Source organism: Astatotilapia calliptera, chromosome 18 (assembly GCF_900246225.1).
Source record: "Astatotilapia calliptera chromosome 18, fAstCal1.2, whole genome shotgun sequence".
NCBI lineage: Eukaryota > Metazoa > Chordata > Actinopteri > Cichliformes > Cichlidae > Astatotilapia > Astatotilapia calliptera.
In genome coordinates, this window is record NC_039319.1 from 3,868,368 (window position 1) to 3,894,653 (window position 26,286).

General features: G+C 39.5%; 1 protein-coding gene across 1 annotated transcript in view; it reads left to right on the top strand.

The window, feature by feature from the left end:
- myo10 (myosin X) overlaps positions 1 to 26,286 on the top strand; it is a 127,514-nt gene that overhangs the window by 80,523 nt on the left and 20,705 nt on the right. Inside the window, exons 5-19 of the mRNA XM_026149129.1 lie at positions 5,894 to 6,028; positions 6,129 to 6,253; positions 6,753 to 6,766; positions 7,062 to 7,146; positions 7,323 to 7,426; positions 7,904 to 8,033; positions 8,571 to 8,689; positions 10,005 to 10,151; positions 10,505 to 10,605; positions 12,132 to 12,198; positions 12,560 to 12,652; positions 13,536 to 13,604; positions 13,785 to 13,867; positions 14,854 to 14,962; positions 15,994 to 16,074. Of these exons, the coding sequence (XP_026004914.1) occupies positions 5,894 to 6,028; positions 6,129 to 6,253; positions 6,753 to 6,766; positions 7,062 to 7,146; positions 7,323 to 7,426; positions 7,904 to 8,033; positions 8,571 to 8,689; positions 10,005 to 10,151; positions 10,505 to 10,605; positions 12,132 to 12,198; positions 12,560 to 12,652; positions 13,536 to 13,604; positions 13,785 to 13,867; positions 14,854 to 14,962; positions 15,994 to 16,074 (1,462 nt within the window). The remainder of the gene's footprint in view (positions 1 to 5,893; positions 6,029 to 6,128; positions 6,254 to 6,752; positions 6,767 to 7,061; positions 7,147 to 7,322; positions 7,427 to 7,903; positions 8,034 to 8,570; positions 8,690 to 10,004; positions 10,152 to 10,504; positions 10,606 to 12,131; positions 12,199 to 12,559; positions 12,653 to 13,535; positions 13,605 to 13,784; positions 13,868 to 14,853; positions 14,963 to 15,993; positions 16,075 to 26,286) is intronic.

Genomic DNA, 26,286 nt, shown 5'->3' on the forward strand with positions numbered 1-26,286 from the left:
TTTTATCAACTTTAGCAACTTTTGGTCTGAGATTTGATTTTGTTTGGATGTCGTGAGCTGTAAGGATCCAGTGTGATCAGTGTTATTGGATGCTGCCATTTATAAATTACCCACAATTTTATGTAATGAATGATGCATTTGTTTTTAATTGGCCGATTATCAACTCCAAATGGTAATCATGTGTTTTTGGAGTTTCTAACAAGTATTTCTTTCTTGAAAAATGCATTTTTTTTTCATGCAATAACCTGTATACCTTTATCACTCGCACGTCTACACTTCTTATCATTTTATAGTGTGCAATGTTGCAGTAATCTAAAACAGGAGGCTTTGTGTCATGAAGATGAAGGAGGTCCTCACCTGTTTATAAATCTGTGTATTGAGGAAGAACAGAGACTCGCTAAAGACAATAAAACAAAATATTTCCCTCTAAGTGTTTTAGTTTTTATATTTCTGGCTGCACATTATTTCTTATTTTAATTCTCGATTTTTACATGTTTAAAGTGACAAAAAATGTGAAGTGTAGTTAATTCAGCATTGTCTTAAGAATTCATAGTATGATTTACTAAAATGTGCTAGTAGGTCAGTTAATATTTGCTTTACTGTCAACATGTTGGTTAAAGGAATGCAAATGTTCCAGATCCTCTGGACACCTCTAACTTACACAGCAGATTAGAAACAACAATAAAACAATAAATATAGAGTGTGAGACCATCTGAACGTCCCATGATGCAATGTGGTCTAGTTATTTACTGTAAAAGGGTTAATAGGCATAGACAGGGTGAGATATAATCAAGTATCTGTTGAACTCACAGAAGTGTGTAAGTGTGTAGGACATGACGTGCAGAGGTGCCCGTCGAACCTTACAAGGTGCATTCCACACCAGCTCGACAAGTAATTTAATCTTAATCTTCTTTTATGAAAACAGCTTCTATCGGTCGATGAGAACATTTCACCTTTTTGTCCCAGTGAAAAGAGCCAGTACATTTCCCAGATTCAATTATTTGTGTAGACAGATTTTTTTTCTCTTCTCTCTTTGCGTGTCGCTCCTCATCTCGGTTTCTCTTCCCTGCTCAGAAACTCTTTCACTCTCTAGCAGAAACTGAGGCTCTTTGCCTCAGTACAAAGAGTCTGAGTGAGGTCCAGAGCTGTGGAGGCAGTTCGTCCAACACAATCAGTCGCCTGGCTGCAGACTCCCTCCTTCCTGCCTGTGGGGGGGCTTTTGCCTTGGGTGGCAACAACACGGGGGGAGCCAGGGATTAGTACAAAAGCAGGGTGCTGTATAGCTCCGTGTGTGTGTGTGTGTGTGTGTGTGTGTGTGTGTGTGTGTGTACCTGTTTAGGCATCTTTGTGGGTGTGTGGGTGGGTGTGTGTGTGGCTCTCTGCCAGAAGTCTTTTAGGTGACTTGCGTTTAACAGGCCTTTTCTGATTGGCCCATTTGTGTAGAAGAAGTTATTCAAATGAGTCACATGTGAAAGCCTTTAAAGTTTGACCTGCTGCTGGTGAGACGCACTGCTGAGATCTGCCGTTTGAATCACTAAAACTTCATTTTCCACCTTTTTTAACTTCAGTCTCTTCTGTCATAACATCGACACTCATGCGCTGCCTGTTCATGTCAGAAGTTATTGCAAGTCACCCAGAGAGTTTATGTTATCTCCAGTCCTGTTCTGTGTCCATCAGGAATGTGACACTGACTTTAAGGATGTGGCCTCTCCTGCTACAAGTTCAACTTTATTTATAAAACTCTGCAAAAGCAAGCAGTGTTTCCCAAAGCACTGTCCAAGAGACAATGACAAGGCTGTCAAAGCTCTGCTTTTTAAGATGACCCACAAATAGGTTCTCTCACTACTTTGTTGAGGCAGTTTCACATAAATAAGGTTTAAACATTATTTCTAGTTGTACATTTCATCAACTAAAACGCTGTAACCCAAACCATAAACTTTTCCTAAAACCAACAAAGACTTTTTAAATGCCAACAATAAAAGTAAAATTAAAAGCATTAAGGTCCAAAAAGTGAAGGTTGCTATGAAGTTTATGCTCTAAATAATTTGAATTTAAAATACTTTAAATTTATAGATCCAAAATATGCATTAAATGCATGTTAAAGGGATTTTATCCCTAAGCTGATAATCACTCATAATATTTGTAATAGAAAGTTAAATATCTGAATAATGTTTTGCAGTCTTTAGATGTAAATGAGATGGTATCTTTCCACTTTCCCACATACAAAGTCATCTGCAGACATGTCGAATAAAAGAGAAGTTCAGCAGGATGGCTGTCAGATCACCTGGTGTAGTTGTCGGGTAACAAAGAACATTTGTGCGTTGTCAGATTAGCTGTCAGTGGTAGGCGAGGTGATGTAAAGAGCATGAATGTTTTTCATGGTGCTGTGACTGTGTGGTATGTCCATCAGGCCTCTGAACCACCATAATGCCTCGAGAGGACGATCTGTTGTAATGCAACCCTGTCCATATGTTTCCCACTGCCTCTCTTCAAGTGGAATTTCCTCAATTTGCGTCATTATATAAAGCATGCATCCAATTAGTTTCCAAGGTGTTGTAATATTTCTGTAGTATCTGCTTGGATTGTGGGCTTATGAGCAGAGGACTTTAGTCGACCTTTAAGTCTTTGCCTCTTCGGTAATGTGCAGATTCTGAGAGGATTATTTTAAATGAAGGAAAGAAAGTCGGTTACAGATGATCATAATGTGAAAAATAATTTTTTGATATATCAGTTATTTAGTTAACAAAGTTAAAGCAGATGTATTCACTTCGAAGTATTCAACAGTGTCAAAGTTTTATACCAAAAAAAGATTAAATTCCCAATTCTTTGTGCCAAAACTGACTCCGCCCCCCCAGAGCTGTTGCTGATTGACCTTTTTCTAGTCAGCTAACAAGTTTAATGGGCTGTTTTAATGCACATAAGATCCAAGTTACAACATCCTTGTACTGAACTCTCAGCCTGACTTATGTTAGATGAGCTAGAAAAACAATAAAAAATGAAAAATGAAAAAGAAGAACGTTACTGTAGCTGAACTAAGGCTAAAAAAATATCCATGAATGTTTTTAGTCCCATCCTTAGTTTCTTTCAGGCTTTTTTCTCCTCCCTGCATACAAACCAGAACACAGAAACACGTCTGTTCAGTGGTGAAGGAGCTACCAGCAGGAAAAACCACATGTCAAACACTGTGATCTCTCTGAGGGGAGTCACCCAGCCATTATCCAAATGAAGAGTTTTCTTCCTAAATAAAGTCCCATCTACTGTCACCAAATGTTTGCAGATGTGAGAGAAACTCTCATTTTAAAAAAAAAGGATGTTTGAGGTGTCGTGCTGTGGTGCTTCCTCCTCGGGGGTTAGGTCACATAGCAATTTCGGCCCGCAGACATTTAATTAAGGCTCCCACCCAACAAAAACACATTGAAGATATGTTGAAGATAATGGTTTTCACATTATTTTCACTCAAATCTAGAAGCAATCTTGTAACTCAGGGGTCATCTTGGAAATGCCTCTGGGCATCTATCTACTGCCTAAATGAACAGAGAGGAAGCCAGAGCTTTCATTTCCATGTTCAGTGGGACGCAAACACTGCGTGAGTCACCAGTCAAATCAGATCTTTTTTTTTAAAGGCAGCTTAAAAGGTTTGATTAATTTTTCTTTGAATAAAGTTTAAAAGTTTCATCACATTCTGATTTAATTATTCAGCCCAGATCTCCAGCTCATCCCACCAAACTAAGTAAAATGATAAGTATTCTCGCCTATATCTTTATATTGATTTAAAAGTACAGATGCCAGCAACCCATAGACTGTATATAAAAGATGGATGTAGCCACGGTGCCATCCCACAGTTTTGAAGCCCCTAACTGAGCTTTTCCATTTTAGCTTCGCTGACATTCAGATATCACAAAGGGACACTTCTTACTTATAAAGTGTCAGTTTTTCAGTCAAAAGATTGGCCAGCTGCTTTATTATCCCCATGGATGCTGATGGGAGCAAATCATGATCCAAATTATCCTGATATGTCATTCACAGATCCAGCCCATAAACTCATCAGTGTTTACTGAGGTCACAGTAAATAACTGAGGGTCATTTTTCCATAGACTTCTATGCATTTACTTCTTTTTGCATCCAGAGGTGTCGCCCCCCGTTTGTCATTTCTATAAGTGCAGGTTTAGGTCAATTCTACATTTATTTCACAGACTTGCAAGCTGCATCCGTCTTTTACCTACCAGTAGCATATTTATAAATTGAGCTATTTGTATATATCAGAACTATTTTGTAAGTTGGAGCAACTGTAACTACATAATTTCCTCAGGGATTAATAAAATATTCTGCTGGTGATTCTGACTTGCATGGATTTCTTTTCAGTCTACTTAGCACGCTCTGATGTTTCCTGACAGTATCACTGGTACGCTTCCTTCGAACCTATTTTCTCCCAGGCTTCCAGAAAAGGTCAGAGGAGCTGTTACTGCTGTAGTTGTCTTACTTATGACCACTAAGTGTAACTTCCTACAGGTCTTTAGTGTGTCTGTTGAATAATGTATTTTGGGGGGGAGTAATCTAACAGTCGGGGGTTGCTCTTGGTGTCTAGGTTTTCAGGGTTGATTATTAACGTGACTCGCCTGAACCTCACACTGTTTGGCTGTGGGTTGCCAGGTTCACGTTAAATGTCACTGTGATGTGCGTGAGGGTATCCTGCTGTGTTTGACAAGAAAGTTGTGTTACCGATTACAGCAGTAGAGGTGCAGCTGGACATTATGTTGGGTGATTCTACACCCCTTTCTGTCCATTTCTGTCAGTCGTGTTGTGTTTAATGTACCTCAGGCATCTGATAAATGTCACCAGGTTATTCAAGTGAAAACTTCTAGAATCCGTGTGTGTGCGTGTGCGTGTGTGTGTGTGTGTGTGTGTGTGTGTGTGTGTGTGTGTGTGTGTGTATACCAAGTCTGTAGTGGGATGAAAGTGGTGATTGTGGTTCAGGCAGATGAAGCTTGTCAGGTGGTTTGACTTGCAAAAATCACAGTCATCAGCACAGCGCGTGGAGAGTGGCTGTTGTAAGCGTTGGCTCTGAGTGTGTGGAGTTTGCTGCCCCATATACACACAGCCCCTGCCTGTAGAATAAAGTGGGGTTATTATAAAGGACTGTAGCTGTTGAATGACTATCCATGACTAAATGATGCTTTTTCTCTATTTATAGAATAAAACTTAATCATTGTTGCAATGGTCATTCAATTGTGTGCTTCATTGTGGCTGCTGTATCCTTACAGGGCATGAGCTTGCTGCATTTCAGTTTTGTCGACCCTCTGTGCTCACCGATCAGTGAGAATAGATTTCCCTGATCTGGTCGCCTGAAGCACACAGTTCTGTCTTTGAGCAGAGAGGTCAAACCCACCTGTTCTGTTTGATGCTCTGTGTTAATCATCCAAAGCTGCTCTAGTAGAGTGTATGAATAAAAATGTGGGGCTAGAAAAAGCAAAAGGAGCCATTCTTAACTATTAGTTACTCATTTTTGCTGTTTTGTTTCCCACATGAATCAGGTTTTTCATCCCGTCATGCTTCATTCCTCCCGTGGCTTTATGTCACTTCTTATTTTTATGATATTGACTTTCACGTGTGATTTGATTCATTGACCGGTTTCAATACAAGAGCCAGGGATCCTAAGTCAGTTAGCAGTGCCCAGTGCGCCATCTAGTGGTTGGGTTTTGAATATTTCCCCAGAACATCTCGATGCCATGAGCTGTGTGTGAAACGCTAATATTAAATTTAACTTATAACCAAAACTATAAGTGTGATTTGAAACCTGCTAAAGAAATCCATTAAATGAATCTTCTTATGACATCACTGCTTAATTTCTGAGGCATCTTCATGATTGTGTTTATTTTTCTTTCCTTTCCCTCAGTGGAGAGAGCGGCGCTGGTAAAACAGAAAGCACCAAACTGATCCTGAAGTTCCTGTCAGCAATGAGCCAACACTCGCTGGAAGTATCATCCCGAGACAAGACATCACATGTGGAGGAGGCACTGCTGGAGAGCAGGTAAATTACACCTATCATTACAAATTAACTCCATAGTGCTATGGGGTAATGGCTCAATTGCTTTCCTGGTTAATGATCACGTCCTTTCTTCACTCTAAAGTCCCATCATGGAGGCCTTTGGGAACGCCAAGACTGTGTACAACAACAACTCCAGCCGATTTGGGAAGTTCGTCCAGCTGCATGTCAGCCAGAAAGGCAACATCCAGGGAGGCAAAATTGTCGACTGTATCCTTTAAAACCAACTTGATGTTAAGTGGCCTACGCTTCCTTTCCCTGCTCATTTCCTGCGCAGGCTTAGCATTAAAGGAGGCCATGCTGTAAGGGGTTAGCAAAATTGCTGTCAAGGGTAAAAATACAGCAAGCAAGAGAGAGCCACAGCTTCCTGTTCATTTATTAGCACAAATCCTTCATTAGGAGCACGAGGATTGTAACATTAAAATAAAACTGATTTGACTGTTTTTTTGATGATGTTATTCCTTCATCTTTATTTATGTGTTTATGTGTTCACATGTGTTTTGAAAGTTTATTTTAAAGTCCAGCTACAATTCATGCAACGTTTAGCTAGCTGGTAAACACAGAATTGAAATTTTAATACATTTTAATGCTGGTCTTTGCTTAAGTTGTCCTATTTGAACATTTCTGCAGAATTCTGTTAGCAGTTTTGTGCGTGCAGGCTTTTTTTGACTGTTTTGTTCCTTGACACTTGACACTTTTGTGGCTGCAGACCTCTTAGAAAAGGTGAGTGTTCTTCTTCCTTCCTCCCACCAAATCTGTGATTAGGGTTGAATCAGGAGTGCTGGAGGCTGCTGGTTTTCACTTCACATTTTCACTTTGTGAAATATGTTTGTAAAGAAGGGAGGTGCAAGCAGCTCCATGGAGTTTTTGTTATCTTGTTGTAAAAGCACACCATCTTTGGGTTCAGTTTTAGAAGTTTAAACTAACTAAGGCTGCTGTTCTGTGTGTTTGGTCAAATGTGAAAATTAGCATTAGTTTTGATGTGAAGATGTATATTAACTCTCCTCTTCCTCTGCAGAACCGAGTGGTCAGGCAGAACCCAGGGGAGAGAAACTACCACATTTTCTACGCCATATTAGCAGGAACCAACAACCAGCAGAGAGGTGAATGATGGGAAAAAATACCATCATTTAATTTAATAAGCATTTAAGTAGGAAGGTTAACACAGATGAAGTTATGAGTCAGTGCAAACAGACTTCAGGCACAGAAAGAGCAGAAAGCTAACATGGTTCAAATGTGTCATAGATGTTGTAATTAGTGTGTTTCTGTGTGTCTGCAGAGGCGTTCGGGTTGACCCATCCTGACAGCTATCACTACCTGAGACAGTCCAGCTGCCAGGATGACAAAACAATCAACGACAAGGGCACTTTTCAGGATGTTCTGGTGCGCGTGATTATGTTGCATTTACTGATTTAAGGCTAAAAGTAACAGTTATTTGCACTTTACTGTGTGTGCTGTGTTCCAAAACATTTGGTTTTGGTCAAATTTAAAATGTGGCAAAAACTTAGAATGCACAGACTGCACATACTTTTCCTTTTCCCTCATAGTTTGACATAAATGATATTTCTGTATGGTACTCATGATTCATAATCACAAGTCAGAGTAAGAAACTTTTGATCCTGGTGACTGAAAGCTGAAATCACTGCTGCCAAACCAAAGCATCAGACTTATGGCTTTAAATCAGTCCAAACCTCAAAGAACGCCCTAAAGTCTTTACAGCTTCTCAGGACGGATTGTTTCTAACAGCAACTTCCACCCAAAAGAAATAAAATCAGCTGGTGAGAATTTAAACATGAGGCCACCAGAGGCGACCTGAGGTTTTCATCCGTTCTTTTCTCCTTGTGTGTTTGCGGTTCCCAGAACGCCATGCGAACGATGCAATTTACAGAGGAGAACATCAACGAGATCCTGCGCCTCCTGGCTGGGATCCTCCACACAGGAAACATTGAGTTTGTGACGGCCGGAGGGGCTCAGATTTCCTCCAAATCAGGTAGTTTACCCTTCCCCTCCACACATTTTTCTTCATATGGTTACAATGAACTTTGGCGAGCTAATAGTTCTCATGATTAAACTTAACCACGTCTGAAACAAAGAACTTTTTTTTTTACTCACAAACAAAATATTTAAAGTGTTTGTTTGGGAAGATTAGAACTAAATACTTCCACAGCTTGTCATTAGTTTGGTTTCACTTTCCTTGAAAACTTTTCATTCAGAGTAAAATATTCAGACTTCAGGGCACAAACAAACCCAGGATCTAAGCCGTTATTAACATTGTCTCAGCATGTTAAAACTTTAATTTCTGACTGTTTTAAACTTTCATCTGCTTTCAATGTGACTTCACCTTTGGGTTGATTAAAGGCTAATGCATTTCAAGGTCAAAAGCCAAATGGAAAGGATGCTGACGACAGTGATCATGGTGTGAATGAGGACCAGTTAAATAAACACGATGTCTGGTTTCGTGGTTTCCTCCACTTAAAATGACATTTTACGTCCAAAGTCGTTAACGGTGTGTTTCATTTGTTGGCAGCACTCAGCTGGACATCTGAACTCTTGGGGCTGAACTCGGATCAGGTTGCCGAGGTCCTGACGCACCGGTCCATGATCCTCAGGGGCGAGGAGATCTCCACACCACTAACTGTGGAACAGGTCAGTTGTACTTTAAACATCCCAGATCAAAGCCATCCCACCAAATAAAAATGGCTACAGATAAAAAATAACAGCCATGTTTTGATTATAATGGTCCTTCCTTGTTGGGCCTCTAATGCATGTGAGGCCAAATCAAACTGAATCTCAACACCTTGCCACAGCCATGAGTACACTGATACAAAGCAGAGTTAGCAGTGAAGGTGATAAATATGAGATGGAAGGAAAAACCTAACGCTTGACTCAAGGAAAATGACATCATTAATTAACATCATTAATTAACCATTAACAGTATTTGTCAAGAAGAAGTTTAGTTCGAATGTTTGTTCAGGAAAAACTGGCTTTGCTGTTCTTTGGTGACAAATGCAGTAGGACCAGTTCTTATTGGTTGAAAGAGCTTAATAATATTCATGGAATCAGGTGGAAAATCTACATATTATAAACACAGATAAATATGTGCAACAGAGATTAAAAAAAAATATCCTGACTTTCACATCGTGAGTAGTCATACTATCTACTGCATCCATCCCATAATGCATCTCCACATTTAAACCTTCAACCTCACAGAGAACAATTCTTCACTAATTTTAGCCTGAAGCAGGTTCCGGCTGTTTAAAGTGAAGGCAAAACAAAACACACCCAAAACCCAAACAGTGTTCGAGCTTTCCGGCTATTCTCTGCTGTTATTGCTTTGTGATGAATGAGGCCTTTGGGGGGCTGAACTTATTTCCTCAGTTCATCAGTCTGTAGGGGGCTGCGCTTGAGTCAAAAGCAGGTTGTTTGTGCCTTTTTTTCACTAATTCATCAATGGAGGTAAAGTAAATGTTACCGGGACCTGAGAGTCCAGTTGCTCTTATGTTTCTCTGAACATGTTAACATGGAGGATGGGGACTGTGTATCCTACTGGTTATGGTTACCTCCACAGTTTAACTGGCCGTCTTACATTTTTCTTTACATATAAAAAAACGTTTTTTTCTCTTTACCCAGTTTCTTGTCTGTGTTGCTAATGACAGAATCTAAAAATGATCGCTTCAATCATCTAAACAGGAAACCAAGAAAATATTTAGCATAATGGATTATTCTTACTTTTCATGAAGATAAATTTCTGTCACTTAACATATTGATTAATTGAGGAGTTGTGGCAGTGTTTATAGTAAAAATATTAAGTGAATTAATAAGAAATTAGAATAAGAGTCAGAAAATGAGGATGATGTTAATTTTCCAGGTAGTGTCAGTTTATTCATTCATGACCTTCCAATAAGCCACTAATTAAAGACTTTAGCTGAACACCAACTGTGTTTGTCCTGCTCCTCTGCAGGCCGTGGACTCTCGAGACTCCATGGCCATGGCACTTTATTCTCAGTGTTTCAACTGGATCATTCGCAAACTCAACACCCGCATCAAGGGCAAAGAAGACTTCAAGTCAGTCAGCATCCTGGACATCTTTGGATTTGAGAACTTTGAGGTATGTTTAGTAAAATTCCCCCTTAAAATGTCAATATAATGACCAAGTATTATGTGGTCCAAAGGGTTAACTCAGGAAAGACCCACGGGTAAGCAGGCTGTGAGTCCACTGTGACATGAGAATGTAATATTCCCTCTGGGACAAATACGTTTATTAAATGTAACTGAGTTCAATTAAATTTCAATCGCTTGTTCAAGCACATTCGAATAAACTTTCCCCTCCCCAAGAATTTTAATCATACTTTGTTTTTAATCAAGAAATCAGTAAATAACCCTCAGGGATTCCTCGTTTTCCAGTTCATTAAGTCTTCGTCTTTGTTTTCTGTGTCTGATAACCGCCTGATTTTCCCACAGGTCAACCGCTTTGAGCAGTTCAACATCAACTATGCAAATGAGAAGCTTCAGGAATATTTTAACAAGCACATTTTCTCCCTGGAGCAACTTGAATACAATAAGTAGGTGGAGGTTGTTTGTTCGTGATGCATCGATTTGTTTTGCACCAAAAGTCTGTGATCTAGTGTTACTTTGCTGTTTGTTAATGCTGCTTTCAAAAGAAGACAACTGTAAAGTTTTCAGGCCGTCCAGGTCAACTCTTTGATAGTTATGTTACCTTTTCATACATTAATTAATATTAATGTATCACATTAATATTTTAGACTTTATTTTAACATTATCAAATTAAACAAAAGATCGACACATATTACAGAACAGATTTTGAGACCAGAAAAGTAGAAGGTACTCCTAAAGATTTTATTTAGTTAGTGTTACAGCAGGAGGTGCATGCAAGGAAGTCTTAAATGAAAATTGGTGAAAAGAAAAGAATCCACATATTATTAATGTCGTTTTTGCTAATTGTGAAAAGCTGCCACTTTCAGCCAAGTATTTGTTACTATTATAAACCCACAAAAATGGAACTGAATCATTATCTCATGCTGAAAACTTAATGGAAGCTAGTAGGGGAAACATGGTTTAGCCTACATCTCCACAGAGCTTTGTTTATTCTGGTCTATCTCAGAATATATTAGAAGTTTGTTCATTGAATGCAATGTCATTCAAACATGGGAGATGTATGTGCAATAAAGCTTTTTTTTTCTGATTGTGAAGCTAACTTTACTTTTTTCTGCTAAGCTAGGAGAGCAAACAAAACTAAATGTGTTACACAAAGAAAGTTAAAAATTTAAAAATAAAATTAAAAAGGGAATATGTAGGATTAAGTAAGCTAGCAGTTACAAATGCTGAAGGTATTTTTATTTGATATAGCTGGTTGAGATGGTAATAGATATATTTCTTATAGCATTTGTTTTGGTTGCTGATGACTCTTTATTAGTTGCTAACTAATGTTTTTCAAAAGATGTTTTGAATATCAGGAAATTGTGAAGTCATGTTATGTGTGAAATAAGATTAAAGTTTATAGGCCTTTAATATGACATAAGCTCGTTCTTAACGCTGGGTTAAACAGTGCTTTGCATCAGCTAAGCTATCACAGAAAATCTTTGCAGTTTGTACGCTGCCAAATAATTTACATATACTGAACAAAATGTTTTCATATCCACTCATTTTAAAGAAAAGTAGGTTGATGGGATCAATAGGTTGAGGGAAATCAGCATAATCGCCCAGCACCTCCATTTATCCATGGTTTGTCTCTGTTCATGTTTGTCTTGAGGGTTTGTTTTATTGGGAGTAACCCAGAGTAGCAGTGAACCGTGATGCTCCTTTAAAAAAGAACAAAGATTTGTCCTAAAGAAAAATCTTGTGTTATGAACTAAAACACTAAGTTTGATCACCACCAATCTGTGCTTTGTGCTATAAATGCATAGCATCTCTATGAGAAGAAGTCAGGGATGAAAACATGCTGGTGCAGGTGGCAAAGACTAGAATGACGCATAAAACCAGATGTACTTTCATCCCTGCCTTTAAATGTGTCCGTTATTAATTCGCTCTACTAAATCCTTTTGTTTGTTTTTCCTGCTGCGTCTTGCAGAGAAGGCCTGGTTTGGGTTGACATCGACTGGATGGATAATGGAGAATGTTTGGATTTGATTGAGAAGGTATGCAGATGATTCAAGATTTGTGAAGTGGCAGTCGAATACTGTTGTGTCAGTGATTAAAAGAAGTGTTTCTACGATCCATGCAAACAAATATTTCCAAAAAGTGCAGTTGCAGGTAGTATTAGTTATTGGTTTGACCTCATTGAGACAGCGGTTATATTGCTTGCGTGGTGGTTATATTAATAGTGGTAGACTGATACTATTTTACAAAAGCAAGAAAAAAAGCAGTGATGAGATCAGAGTAGACAAGACTTGAACAAAAAGAGCACAAAGGTGGTGAGTGTAGAGACATTTAAGATGATGATGATGATATAAATCATGGTGATGACTGCTGATAGTAATTAAATCTGTGTTTCCATAGAAACTGGGTCTTCTGGCACTGATGAATGAGGAGAGTCACTTCCCCAAAGCCACAGACGACACCTTGCTGGAGAAACTCCACAGCCAGCACTCAGTATGTCGCGCTTGACTTTGATTCACTTTGGCAGCTGGAGCTTCTCCTTTTAACTGTTGGAAAACAGTTCAGTCCCACACGTGCATCTACTTCCCTCTTTCTTTCTTTTTTTTTTTACATTGCTTTAAAAATATAAGGTCTATAAAAGTGGTCCCACCTGTCCTTAGTCTTAAAAAGTTTGCTGTTTTCATTTTCACTTGTGAGGAATCTTAGTTTTTTAAATGCATGCTTTAATACTTTAATACTACTAATACCTAGTTGGCACTACAGTTAATTAATAAACACAGACTCCTTTATGGTGGGGTGAAACCCAATTTTAAATATTCGTCAGACTTCTGCGATAATGTTCAAATGAATTTCGATCAGTGCCTCAAATTTCACACAACTTCACATCTACTTTCTCCGTTTCCATCTGATAAATAACTGGTAAACTGGGAACTTCACAGTGTGTCACGTTACATGCTGTGGTGCAGCTTCACGTCTAATGTTGCTGAGAGGATATCGATCGCTTCCAGCAAACAGCGCTGCTCATTTCTTGGCGTTTGGCTGTGCAGCAAGCAGCTTGATTTGATTTGACTTAACATTGATGTCATTGCAAGTAGTAAAGAGGAGTAATACTTTGAGTGAGTGGGAGCTCTTTTTTTAATGTTGCTAAATAATTTCTTGGCTGTGCTTTTAGTGCAGCTTTACAGCCTTGTTATAGAGGATTCAGAGCCAGTAAATGACTCTTAGATATATTAAAACCAGAGAGAAGAGTGTTAAGTGGAGACTCAAACAGCAACGGTGGGACTTGATTTGTAATTTTTAGCATTAGGAACAAATATTTCCCTCAGTTTTCTGCAGGTATGACCTCAGATACCATAAAGCATGTTTTCTCCTGCAGAAAAACCCTTTCTATGTGAAGCCACGTGTTGCTGTGCACTACTTTGGAGTCAAACACTATGCAGGAGAGGTGAGACCATAATATCTGTTTCTGTTTACTGTTTTTATTGTTGTGTTTTTGTGGTTTTAATGGAGCAGCAGATTGATTTAAAGTGAAGCCCCAAAGCAAATCACGTGTCCAGGTGCTATTCGGCTTTTTATTTGCTCCAGTGAAAGCCTCTCTCTGACGCACTGTGGTGGCTTGGCACAGGTGGTGTATGACGTGAGGGGGATGCTGGAGAAGAACAGAGACACCTTCAGAGACGACATCCTGAACATGCTGAGGGAGAGCAGGTAGGCGTGTGGCCCTGCTTTGCATTTTTGCGTTTCTATTGTTGGACCACACATTTATTTAAATGAAATTAAAATAAATTAAATTATTAAATTATATTTCAAAAGGAAATGGGCATACTGATCTCATATTTGTTTAAGTTTTCACAAAAATTTAGACTCAAAAGCATTTTCCTAACCTTTCTACAGCTAAGCTCAATAATGGTTTAAGCTGCACAGCGCCTCTAAGTGGCCTCTCTCGTTTCCTTCAGTTAAATTTTTTTTTCACACCAATAATCAAAAACTGAAAACTAGAAATTGGACAAAAATGTGATTTTTCAAATTGATTGATCAGAACTGACTTTTATTTAACCTTCACTTTGTTGGGGCTGGCACTGTAAGTATTAACTAGGGTGACCAGATCCCAGCCAGCTAAATGTGGGGCAAACACCGTTTGTGTGGGAGAAAGTGAGACATGTCAACAATGCAGAGACTGAATGTCTGAGTTTATTTCACTGTTATATCAGCTTCTGTATTTAGAGATTAAATGACATTTCTGAGCCACATCTGACACGTTTAGCAGATATCATATTTCCCCCTGTGTGAAATTGAAAAATAACTCTAGCAAAAAAGGCAAAAACTTTATTTCTCAGAATAAACAGCGGCTTCATTTCCCATCACATTCAACAAAATCTGTAAAGCTAGAGACTTTTTGTGATTTGTTTTTGTCCCTGATGTGTATCGCATCAGACAGGCTGACCTTCCTGAATAAAAACCCTTCCTTTCATATATACTGGGAAAAAGCTAAACTTTAGAAAAGCACTTGTTCTGCAGAACCACTTAAAATGTGGGACGGAGGCGAAGCTATAAAAATGCTATTCAGTCCCACATAAAGAGGGTCATCAATAGTATTAAATTAGACTTTTACATAACAACACTATTGTCAGTTTATTTCATTTTTGCATTTGCACTGCAAATTCCACATCACACTATTTGCTTCTATTTGTCAGGTTGGACTTTGTCTACGATCTGTTTGAACACGTCCTGAGCCGGAACAAACAGGACACTCTGAAGAGCAGCATCAAACACAGACGGCCCACAGTCAGCACCCAGTTTAAGGTAAGTCGCAAATAAAAAGTGTGTTTACTTTAAAGTCTTCCTGAATTGTTCTCTAGCAGTGCTGAATGCTGCAGCTGATTGATCTGTTTTTGGGAAAGTTGCACAGGTGTGTAGAAACCACCAAAAGCTATTTATTAGCAGCAGTGGGAGTTTTGCTACAGGGGCACAAATCTTAGTAAGAGAGGCAGTAAAAGAAAGAGTGATAATAGGAAGAATTGCATTAGGAGCAACAGCAGAAACATTTGTTAACTAATACCTATTAAATAATGTGCAGTTGTTGTGGTAGCAGCAGCGACTACTTTGAAAGTAATAGAGAGTGCTTGAGTAAAGTAGTTTTTCCAGATAAAGCAAAAACATGTGACTTGGAGAAATAATGGTTGTGACAGTAATTAAAAGAAGGAGACGCTATGATAATAAATCAATTTAAAAGTAGGGTCATTTTTGCATAGAATCCTATACAAAGATTTATTTTGCAGCCAAGGAGTCTCCCCCTGCTGGCCATTAGAAAGAATACATGTTTGAGGTACTTTCTCATAGGCTTCTCTTTACAGACCAGGAAATTGCAGTCTGTGGTTATTACAGCAATAAGAGTTTGAGCTGACATAGTAACAGAAACAGTGGTTGTAGCAGCAATGTTGTACAAGTTGTAATAATACTATAAGGACTGAATGAAATGTATAGAGAGTCTCCGAGTGCTTCTGTTGGATGTCACGGTAGCTTCTGCACATGTTCACACACCTTTAGTACTGGACCTGTTGTAAATGTTTGTAAAGATTACAAGTTAAAAAAAGGTCAAAGTGACATAAATTTCATCATCAGACGGCAAACGCAGGGCTTCGTCCTGTATTCGTGTACCCTGCTGGTTGTGGAGCTCACTCAGTAAGGGTACCAACTGTGCCTGCATCCTCAAAGCAGGCTGGAAAATAGTGGAGCAGGAGCATCTCTGTCTATAGTGTCTGACGCTCTCTGTGCTCAGACGGCTGTAATAGTGGCAGTAACTAAAGTGTTTACACCCATTTATTTTCTTACAGGACTCTTTGCACTCCTTGATGGCCACGCTCAGCACTTCCAACCCATATTTTATCCGGTGCATCAAACCAAATACACACAAGGTGAGTGCTCACGAACACACACAGCTTTGCCTTGAGCACACATTCTAGATGTTGGGCCGTGGGGAAGTCTGTGTGGGACTGTCATTTAATAATCAAACAATCCTCCCCCACCAACGAACTGCAGACAGGAATGAACAGTGTATGGCCCTTCTGGTGACCTTTCACCTCCAGTTGCTTAGCAACAGGCAGGAGAAGTGGAAAATGCAGGGTTAATGTACACAAATGATATACTGGGACTAAGTATCTCTGCCAACTAAGGATCAACCAAATCTACTGCATATTGTTTTTAATAATGTTAAATGAGTGATTTCAGTTGTTCATATGAAATATTTTCAAATTCTTTGCATGGTTGTGTTTGGCTTTTGGTTTCTTTGATTTAAGGATTGGAGGAAATAGAAAACAACACAATAGAAAATACAATAGCCCATGTGAGCAAAAACAAAGAGGGTTGAGAAAAATAGAGTCAGCATCAGCATGGCATGTGTTACCATTAGGGACCCTGGGAATGTTAGCCTACAGGAACGGTTTGCAGACCATGAATCCAAACTCTCCATTATGCTCTGAGCTGACCATCACCAGGTTGATGCACCTTACCTAAGTTACAACTTGCTGGCTGACAACCAAGAAGCCGTCTTGGATGTAAAAAATGTGAATATGAATTCATATAAGTCTGTTTTCATTTCCCAGCTTGAAGCATATATTTCTGTGATCTTGTGTTTATTTTATTAAAACAGATTTTTTGGTGATTTCCCATCATCTGACTTCCACTAAAATTGTGCGTCCTTATAAAAGCCAATTAGCCAAAATAATCAAGGCTAGCTTAGAGTCTGAATAGAAACATATGTAGCAAAAATAACTTCTAAAACACATTTTTTTCAAACATATTTACTCATTTGGTTTTGTAAATGGATCAAAGAGCTGAAGAAGAAACAGGGAACTATTTGGTTTGTGTAGAACTACTTAACCTGTGTTTTCCAGCAGCTGTCTCGATGGATTTTATTTTACATCGTCAGCTTTTTTGTTTTTTTTGTTTTTTGTGTGCACAGTGAGAGTTAATTATGAGCCACAACAAAGGTATAATGTATTTTTATACAGTTTTGGTTCAGAGCTTGTAACTACATGGTTCTAAAACAGTGTAGTTATGTAATATTAAATGATCGGCTTGCTTTAAAATACGAATCAGTCAAAATGACCCAGTATAGTCGTAGATACTTGCTCAGTGCAGCAGAGAAGCTCTCAGCTTTTCAGAAGCAGAGCTGAGCTGAAGCTGGAACCTGAAAATGGAGCATGACATTGGATTGTCGTTTTGTTTGCTTGGTTGTCAGTTTTCTCACACATACTCTCAGCAGCTGCCTCTTTTATTCTGTCTTTTTGCGGCGTATTTATTTCTAGCTCATACCTGCTGCATGTTTATCTGCAGGCTGTGGTTTATAGAAAATGGTTTAAAATTGGCCAAATTTCCCAGGGTGCTCGTGTATTGATGGATATCATCAATATCTGTCTGGATGCCTCGCTGCCTCGTTAACGTCACTGCAAATGTTGAATGTGTCAAGCTGAATTTGAAATACTCTCATTGATTGTTGATGCCAGTGATCATTTGCTGCCCGAGAATTTCCCTCTGCTACTCGACTGTCTGGCAGACGTTAATTGTTATGTTAATTAACATTATTTCTCTAACCACAAGGTCACCAGTGATGCTCAGAGGTCATAAGCATTTGAAACTGTTTTTAGTTCATTTATGAGGAAAGTGTAACATTTTACAGTATTATATATTATGTGTTTAATTTAATAGGGATTCTTTATACTACCAGTGCTCTTATTCACAGATATCTCTAAATATCGCTTTGACTACTAGTCTAAAAAAAACAAAAACGTCCTTAAATATAGAAAGTATCTGCTTCTCAGCCACACTTTGTCTTTCTTTCATCATTATCTTACAATGGCTTTTAAAAGAAAATGGAAAAAAATAGAAGTAGAAAAAAGTCTGAGAGTAAGACTTTCACAGAGTTGAAAGGTCAGGAAGCCATTAAAAGATGGTCGAGGTATGATTGGATTTTTACTGAAAAAGAAGAAAAGACTTTCAGGGAAGTTGCATCAACACACACATACACATTCTCCCTGTTTTCTGAAGTGGGTCCTGTTTCATTGCTGACAAATCCAACTGATATCAGTTCTGAGATTTATGGCACAGCTGTGGTATTTAAAGTGACACTATTCGCTTTATGTTGCTGAGCCTTTATTTCTCTGCTGGGAAGCTGTGGCGAAGTTGGACGTGGATACTCGGAGGTTTGTGACGCAGATGTGGTGCATCTGCACCGTCACCGTGAACATTTCTGTGTATGAAAGTGCCTCTGTCGTTTCTGGAAGTCGTCTGATTCACACACACACAGTGGGCGCTTCTGTTTCTGTGTGTGTGTGTGTGTGTGTGTGTGTGTGTGTGTTCAAAGAGAGTTTGTCTGTTCTTTGTGCATCAGCAGTACATATGAGATGGTTGCTGCCATGAGAGTTAAGATGCATTTTTATATTTTTCCTTGGAAAACTGTAGTGAGTGTAACTGGAATAAAACCTATAATCTATAAACTAAATAAAAATGTTTTCTTTTTTATTTAATCTTTACTTAATGTAATCTGAGATATTTGAGATTTTTAAACCAGGAAGTAAAAAGCTAATCACACCCCTTCATTCAGTAGTTTGTTGAACCACCTGAAGCAGCGTTATGACTTTTATCAGTCTCTCACATCCCTGTGGAGTAATTTTGGCCCACTCTTCTTCTGTGCTTTCATTCATGCACAGCTCAGGTTGCACCACAGTATTTCACTCAGGTTGAGTCTGTGCTGTGACTGATCTCTATGAGAGTTTGTGCTGATACGTAGGGTTTGGTTTTCACCAAACGTGCCACTGTGCATAATGGAAGGGCGAACATCTTCACCTTGGTCTCATCTGTCTGAAGGAAATTGTTCCAGAGGTTTTATGGTATGTTCACCTCTATCTTTGCACACTAAGCTTGCAGAGTCTGACCTTGGGATGAATTTGCTCAGAAGATTGTGGAAACTAATGGAAGCAGTAACGTTGTACTTTTTTGACTGTATATTGAGAGACATTATATTTGTTATAGAAACAGCAGGACAAAATTGTAGCATAGAGTGAAAAACCCACCAATTTAAGACCACACTGTTAAACAAATGAACAAATCACAGATCTCTTTGTTGCTTATACCAAAAAACACACTACACGATGTTCTCATGAAAAGCTTTTAAGGTTATATTATACACAAAGATGCAGCGGTAAGAAGCACAGACGGAGTATCTTGACTGTCCGCTGGGAGTCCAGCTGGACAGCCGGCGTGTTTTTATGAGGCGAAACACGAACGTCTGGACTCCTCTTCTGATCGAATGTTAAACAAGGCTGGGTGATGACTCCTGAGTGGAGCTTAATGTAGTGGGGAAACGAGTTGGAGAGAGGATCAGCCGCTCCCCAGGGGGATACAGGGGTCAGAGCACCACGGCACGTGGCCCCTAAAAAGCCCTCGAGAGGCGTCCCTGTCATCTGCCGTTTGACTCAGAGCAGGTGTCAGAGGGCGGTGGGGGAGAGGTGGAGGGATGCAGTGAGTGTGTTCATATGAGCAGCGGTAAAAGTCTCAAACATCTGAAAGTGAAAACCTCATTCTACAAAAAAGCAATTAAATAATAAATTGCTCTTGCTGCAAGACATTCCCTCCCTGTTTCAACATTTAGGACTTTCAGGAAGATTTTCAGGAACTTCCTATAAGTCTAGCTGTAAACTAAGAGCTTTTTTGGCTGCAGTGATGTAATGGTTTGTTGAATAGATCTGCATGGTCAATGGGACTCCTGCAGATGGTGAGTGGAGTCTGTGGAAATATCAATATATAGACTGAATGCATAATGGAAGGGACCGTTGGCTCTGAATACAACGAGGAGCGATATCAGCATATAAAATGCATTTGCATATGCTGGACATTTTCAAATAGACATAATCTTAAGGTTCTTTAACACTTGGTGCTCTGTGTTTGAGTCCAACAGCCAGTATGTTAAATGGAAACACTGGCACCGTGCCACCACAGACTGGTCCAGAGCAGGCGCAGCACGCAGATCTACAAGTTATCTATAGTAAAATGAGGAAGTGTGACCCCAATGAAGATATGGTGTCAACATTACTTCCCTTTTTCAAACAGAAATTGTAACATTTGCATCTCTGCATGAACCGTTTGAAGACTTTGTCAGTGTTGCTGGTGAACTGACAGACTAGCAACTGTGAAAACTTAATTTAATTGGATGAATGCAAAGCAACAAATCTTCAATTCAGTTTGCAGCAAAACACAACATCACCCTGTTCAAAATGTTAAAGCCTGAAACGTGGACACAGAATTTTATTTAAAAGTGCAATGCAGTCACACGCAGCAGAGCTAACATATAAAACTGTTTTGTTTTCCCTGAATACACCAGACCAGCCACTATTTTTGGTGGGTGGGGTCCTTTTTGTGACACCCTCACTGCCTATTAGATGACAGAAGGATTTCTGTTGGATAAAAGGATCGTGTTCAGATTCCAGCTTTCACAGACATATTCCATTTTTTGTCTGTGAGCTGCATCACCTCAAATTCATAAAAAGCTGTCACCCTCATCATCCTCACTCATCAAATGCAGTCGACCGTTACCACAGCATCCCCGCCCCTCTCTGCAGCCAGCTTTATAGTATCTGTGTGTCTGCACTCTCTGTGACAGTGACAGTAATAACAGTTGAAGCTGATCACAATCTATTGATTTTAGTTCTTGTTTTCATCAAGCCTGACCTGTGTTGACTGCACATCGCGTGTTTCTTTGACAAATTTCACTCCACACACTCCTGTATGTGTACGTGTATATTGAACATCTTGTAATTACTGGTAGTAATCAGTTTAAACCACAGACTGTGGCCTTTAATGTTTCCATTCTGTAGAAAAATGGGTATCCCAAAAAAAAAGGTGTTAATCCTCTGTATTTTCATAAAGACATGCACTGGATGAACACACCGCCACTCTGTTTCCTGTTTGTCATCTCATTAATTGGGCTTGAAGGCTTAAAGACTCCAAGTTCACAGAAAAGCCTGCAAGTCTTTGCGCTGTGAGTACGTGATGATTATTATAATTAATGTTTGAGGGCAAAGCAGTAATACGGTTTGGTTTGGTTAATGGAGGGATAATGAAGAGAAAAAAGCTTGTCTTTTTGCTATGTTTCCATTTATGCCAGAGGAAAACATTGTTACTCCTAGATTTGGAGTTACAGAATGTGTGCAGGCATCTAATGAGCTTTACTGAAGTGGCAACTTCTGGGTCTGAAAAATTAAGGTAATTAAACAACTGAACCATTCCAGCTTAAAAGAAATGCATAAACACCTGAAGGAACATTTATCATGGTTTGTTACAATGTTACAGTGTGGATTGTTTGACGAGAGGAGCAGAAATTAGAAACACACCATGATTAGATGTGAAGTTTATCATAATTGAAACACTGCAGTGCCTTTGGGTCGTACCAAGGATCCAGTCTGAGGCAGCATCTCAGTGCTGAGCGGACACAAAAGTCACCACCATGTTTGAAAGTAAACAGCCTGCTCTCTCTCCCTCATTCTCTCCCCTTCACACACACACACACACACACACACACACACACACACACACACACACACTCCGTCAGGCCCGACAAGTGGCCCGCACAAATTAGCCTCAGCAGGAGATGCATCACCATGGCAACCACGGCCCTCCCTCTCTCCACTCACACAGAAAAAAAGGGGGGAGTGGAGTTGTGGGGATTGAAAGCCTTTGTTAGAGTCTGTGTTGGCAGAGTGTGCATGTGTGTGTCTGAGGAGAGAGACAGGGAGACGGACAGCAGCTTTGGGAAGTTTTCTGTCAATTGTCTTTAATCTGAAAAACCCTGAAAGATCGTGGCGTGGAGGAGCTACGATGCAAGGTGAGACCCTGATGCAGGCTTTGAATGGGAAGTGGTGCGTTCAAGTACTTGCTTGTTGCATGGGGATTAAATGTCAAGCGGTGGGTTTTAGTGCTGTGGTATGAGGGGCGATGCATTGGTGTGTGTGTGGCTACATGACAGATGCACAAAGCAGGTCTCAGGCTTTTCAGGCAGATTTCATTTCCACTTTTTGCAGACAAATATATTATAATATCCAGGGACACATGGGTTCAATTCTTGTATTTTAATGTCTAAACTTGTTTTTAGTGCTTCAACTACAGACTTAACCTAATCAGGCAGTGGGGTGCAGCAGCAATTAGAATCAATCTATACATTTCTAAAGTTTGGGTACAAACATGTGAATCTGTTTAGGCTGATCTGTGTTCTTCTGTAGTCCAAGTATCTGTGAGCATATTAGTTACGACTCTGTCCAGAAAAAGATGCAAGCATGCATTCCTTAATTCATTTAAATGCCGGAATTATTCCCATCAGTGTCGTTATTCCTCTGTAACTTCATAAAGCCGTGCACTGGAGGAACACATCGCCCTTCTGATGTTTTCTGTTTGTCGTCTCATTAATTGGACATGAAGGCTGTTAGTCCCTGAGTGATGCACAGTGCATTTTGAGGGGAAGCGACACTGGAGAGGTAAGAGGGAAGAGTGAAAGCCTTTGCTTTTTGAGTGCGTGATGATTGTTAGAATCAATGTTCAAGGACAAAACAATGGTAAGGTTTGATTTAGTTAATGGCAGAATAATGAAGAGGAAAACGACTGTGTGTTTGCTAAGAATGCACTTGTAGCGTGACTCTGACTAGTTGACTCTTTAGTTTGCCTTTTCTACACAATTGACATTTTCTAAAGACACTAAGGTGGGACGTCACTTTATAGATGTTTTCTCTTGTGTGGTGTTACTTAATGTGTCAAGTCGTAGGATTTAGTGCATGATCCTTTGCTTACTTACAATATTTTATATGTGAGCATTTGCTGCTTTTGTTATAATCATATCATTGGAGACTGAGTCCTTTTGGATTTTAGACCAAACAAATGATCTCACCATGAGATTTTGGCCTTTAAACGCTGCTTTCAGACGATGCATTGACCGGGCACTCACCCAGTGAACTAATTGATGGATTAACTGATAATTGAAATGTCTTCTGCATCAGGCTACACATTTTTTTACTGGTTTATTAATGGTTTCTCTTTTTTTGAAGTATATCAGGGCTCTTATACAGCTCAGACCTATTTGCTGGATCTCAGGTTCAGGGTTCATTAAAACTGATACTCACATGAGAGAGGGCTAAGAAGTGTTGTTCAAATCAGCACAGATATTTTCCAAAAGAGGATTTGTCAAAGATGAGCCACTAGTGGAAAAGTTGTTTTATTAGTTTCATTTCAGTTGCATTACCTTTTTTTGTGCCGTTGATATAACCAAGAAATGCAAACCCACAACAATCCTTCTTCAAAGTGCTTTAACTCTAAGTCCAGCAGGGTCAGGGATTTAGGCTGGATTTATGTCCACCTGTGAGTGAAAACATTGTTCCGGGGATTCCCCGAAAACTCTTTGGAGGAGCCCCCACTGAGCAGTGAGTGATAATCCAGCTGGCTCCCACAGGCGGACCTGGATGCTCACAGGAAAAGAGCCTTCTGACAAAGAGAGGTTTTGGGGCTCTTGACGCCTTCATTCCTCTCAGTAGAGCAGGAATGTTGATCCTTGCAAAGATGGAAAGGCTTCAAATACATTTGGATTGCTTGCTTTAAAGCCACTGTACATTGAATGCTTTTGGATTGTGGACTTTATATTGGACAAAATAAGCTGTTAGAAGGCTTTGGTTTAGATTTTGTCAAATTTGCTGTTTAATCCGAAGAATCTGGACTTTGAAGTGCAAATACTGTAACAGCAGTCAGTCTTTCTCTGTCCTATTTTTATACTTTCTGAGTAATGATGTTCATCATTCAATTACTGCTGCCTGTGGCCAATGAACTGCAGCTTTATATCAGAGCAACACAGTTAAACATGTATTACAGCCATACTTTAAGAGGTTCTTCCTTTTTTTTCATAAATATTCTAGAAACCCAACATTTTGTCAAAATGAGAGTTTAATTTATTACCTAAAAACAAACTTGGATTAACAACAAACCTTTTCTCACTCTGGGTCCCATCAGGTATCCACCTGACTTACACCCTGGGCTCACCAAACATTTACGATTTATAATTTCAGCTCAATGGAACCATTGCAGACACTGTACCTGTGTACCTGCACCTACCAACAGAACTATATTGTATATAGCATTTGTATTCTATTTTGTACTATTTTATTCGATTGTATATAGTATTTTGTTTTATTCTATTCTATTGTGTACAGTATCTTATTGATATCTTATTCCAGTGTTGCACCTTTGCACTGTCCACTGCTGTAACAAAACTAATTTCCCACGCGTGGGACTAATAAACGTTATCTTATCTTATCAGGAAAACAAATGGAAGCCAGAAGCTTCTAACATCATATTCTGCATGTTCATTTGTGTCTGTTTATAGAGATGAACCTTTTAAACACTAAGCTTTAACTATGAGCCAGTAGGTAACGGTTCCTTTGTTCTATCAAAGTAAACGTCAGATCTCATTCTGTCATTAATTAGATTTTATTTTTTAAAAAGAAACAATTGTAGTTCATGAAGGCGAGAAAGGACATTTTGACATCTCAGGCTTCAGCACAGCTGCAAATTGTTTTGATTTTGTTTTCATGTTTCTGCTGTGCGTTCTGTTTCAGCTTCAAATATCCATATCTTAGCCACATAGTGGTTTTGTGACTTTTACTGCACTTATCCTGAGGACTATTAAAAAAATGATGGAGCAGTCGCTGGTTATGATGAAATGCGGCTCTCTGGACATTGTCACTGGGACTGAAGGATGGACAGCTCATCCTGAGTTTGGTTGTTTTTCCTTGTTTGCTTTTTTAACCCCCGCCAGTTCCCAACCCCCTCGGGAGCCGACTACCACGACTCCTTTTGTCCAGCTGAATGCTCCGAGTTTGGGATCTTTTAGCTGGAAAGTTGGGCTGAGAAAGTTACTGAATCGACCCTTCAGGCTTTTGTTGTCATGCACCTGTGGAGGCTTGGGATGCTTCGCCTTCCCCTGATAGCTGATTCATGTCACTTTTGTTGTTCTGGGCTGATGGATTGTTAGATTCTTGGTAACTCTCCCCAAAACATGTATCCTTATAACTTGGCAGCCTTCTCAAAAAATTTGATGTTTAGTGAATGATTTATTTTATATCCAAGTGAAATTAGGTACATTTCCCCTTTGTTAAATCTAAAGCGTAACAGCCAGCCTCAGACTGGGATGAGACCAGCCTCATATACAAGGGATGGCCATGTATTAAAGTTGATTTAGTAATAAAAACAGTTGGCTCCTGGCTCCAGAGAGGGAAAAATGGGAGAATTTTCCAAACAATTATACCAAACATAATTTGTTTATGTGAAAATGTCCAGACACTTGCCCTATTTTGTGAGACCTAAAGGCTATATTCATGTGTCAAATGCTTTCACGTGATTTTGTGTAATACCAAAAGCTGTGTGAGAGCCTGGTGTATTTTTCTCTGTAGGGATATAATTTCACCTGATCTATTATCTCCTCTCCTTTCCAGCTGTTTGCTTACATTCAGCACTAAAAATACTGACTACAAAGGAAAAAATGAATCTTTCTAAAACAGAAAAAGTGATGAAGAAAGTAGGAAAGTCTCTCTCTGACCTTCTTTCTGATAAAGAAAGAAAAAAAGAAAAAATGCCAGTGGAAACATATTGGAACTTCTTAAAAATCAAAGAAAACAGACAGATTGAAGCTGGCCAGACAGCCGAAGAAGAACAAGACAGAGGAGCATCCAGACAAAGCTGTATTTGACATCCCAGAAGCAGCCAAAAGCTGAGCAAAAAGAGGAAGCGATAGTGGGGCCAAAGAAAGCCAGGAGGCAGAGGGCAGCTTCCCGACACCGCTTGGCTTTGTACCTCCACAGCCTGGCCGTATGCAAATGCAAATTATGCTAATAAGGTGCACTCTGCAACCAGTGGCAGTAAAAAGGGCGCCATTCAATCATTCAGTCAAGATCTGGTGGTGAATTGGCCTGCCTTCATCTCAACTGCTCAAATGGACTATCAGCGGGCTATCAGGGGAGACGGTCGCTGAATAAAGGGGGCATTACGATCGAGTATGAAAGCACCCTCTTATTTGGAGTCCCCCTCTACGCCCACCGAGG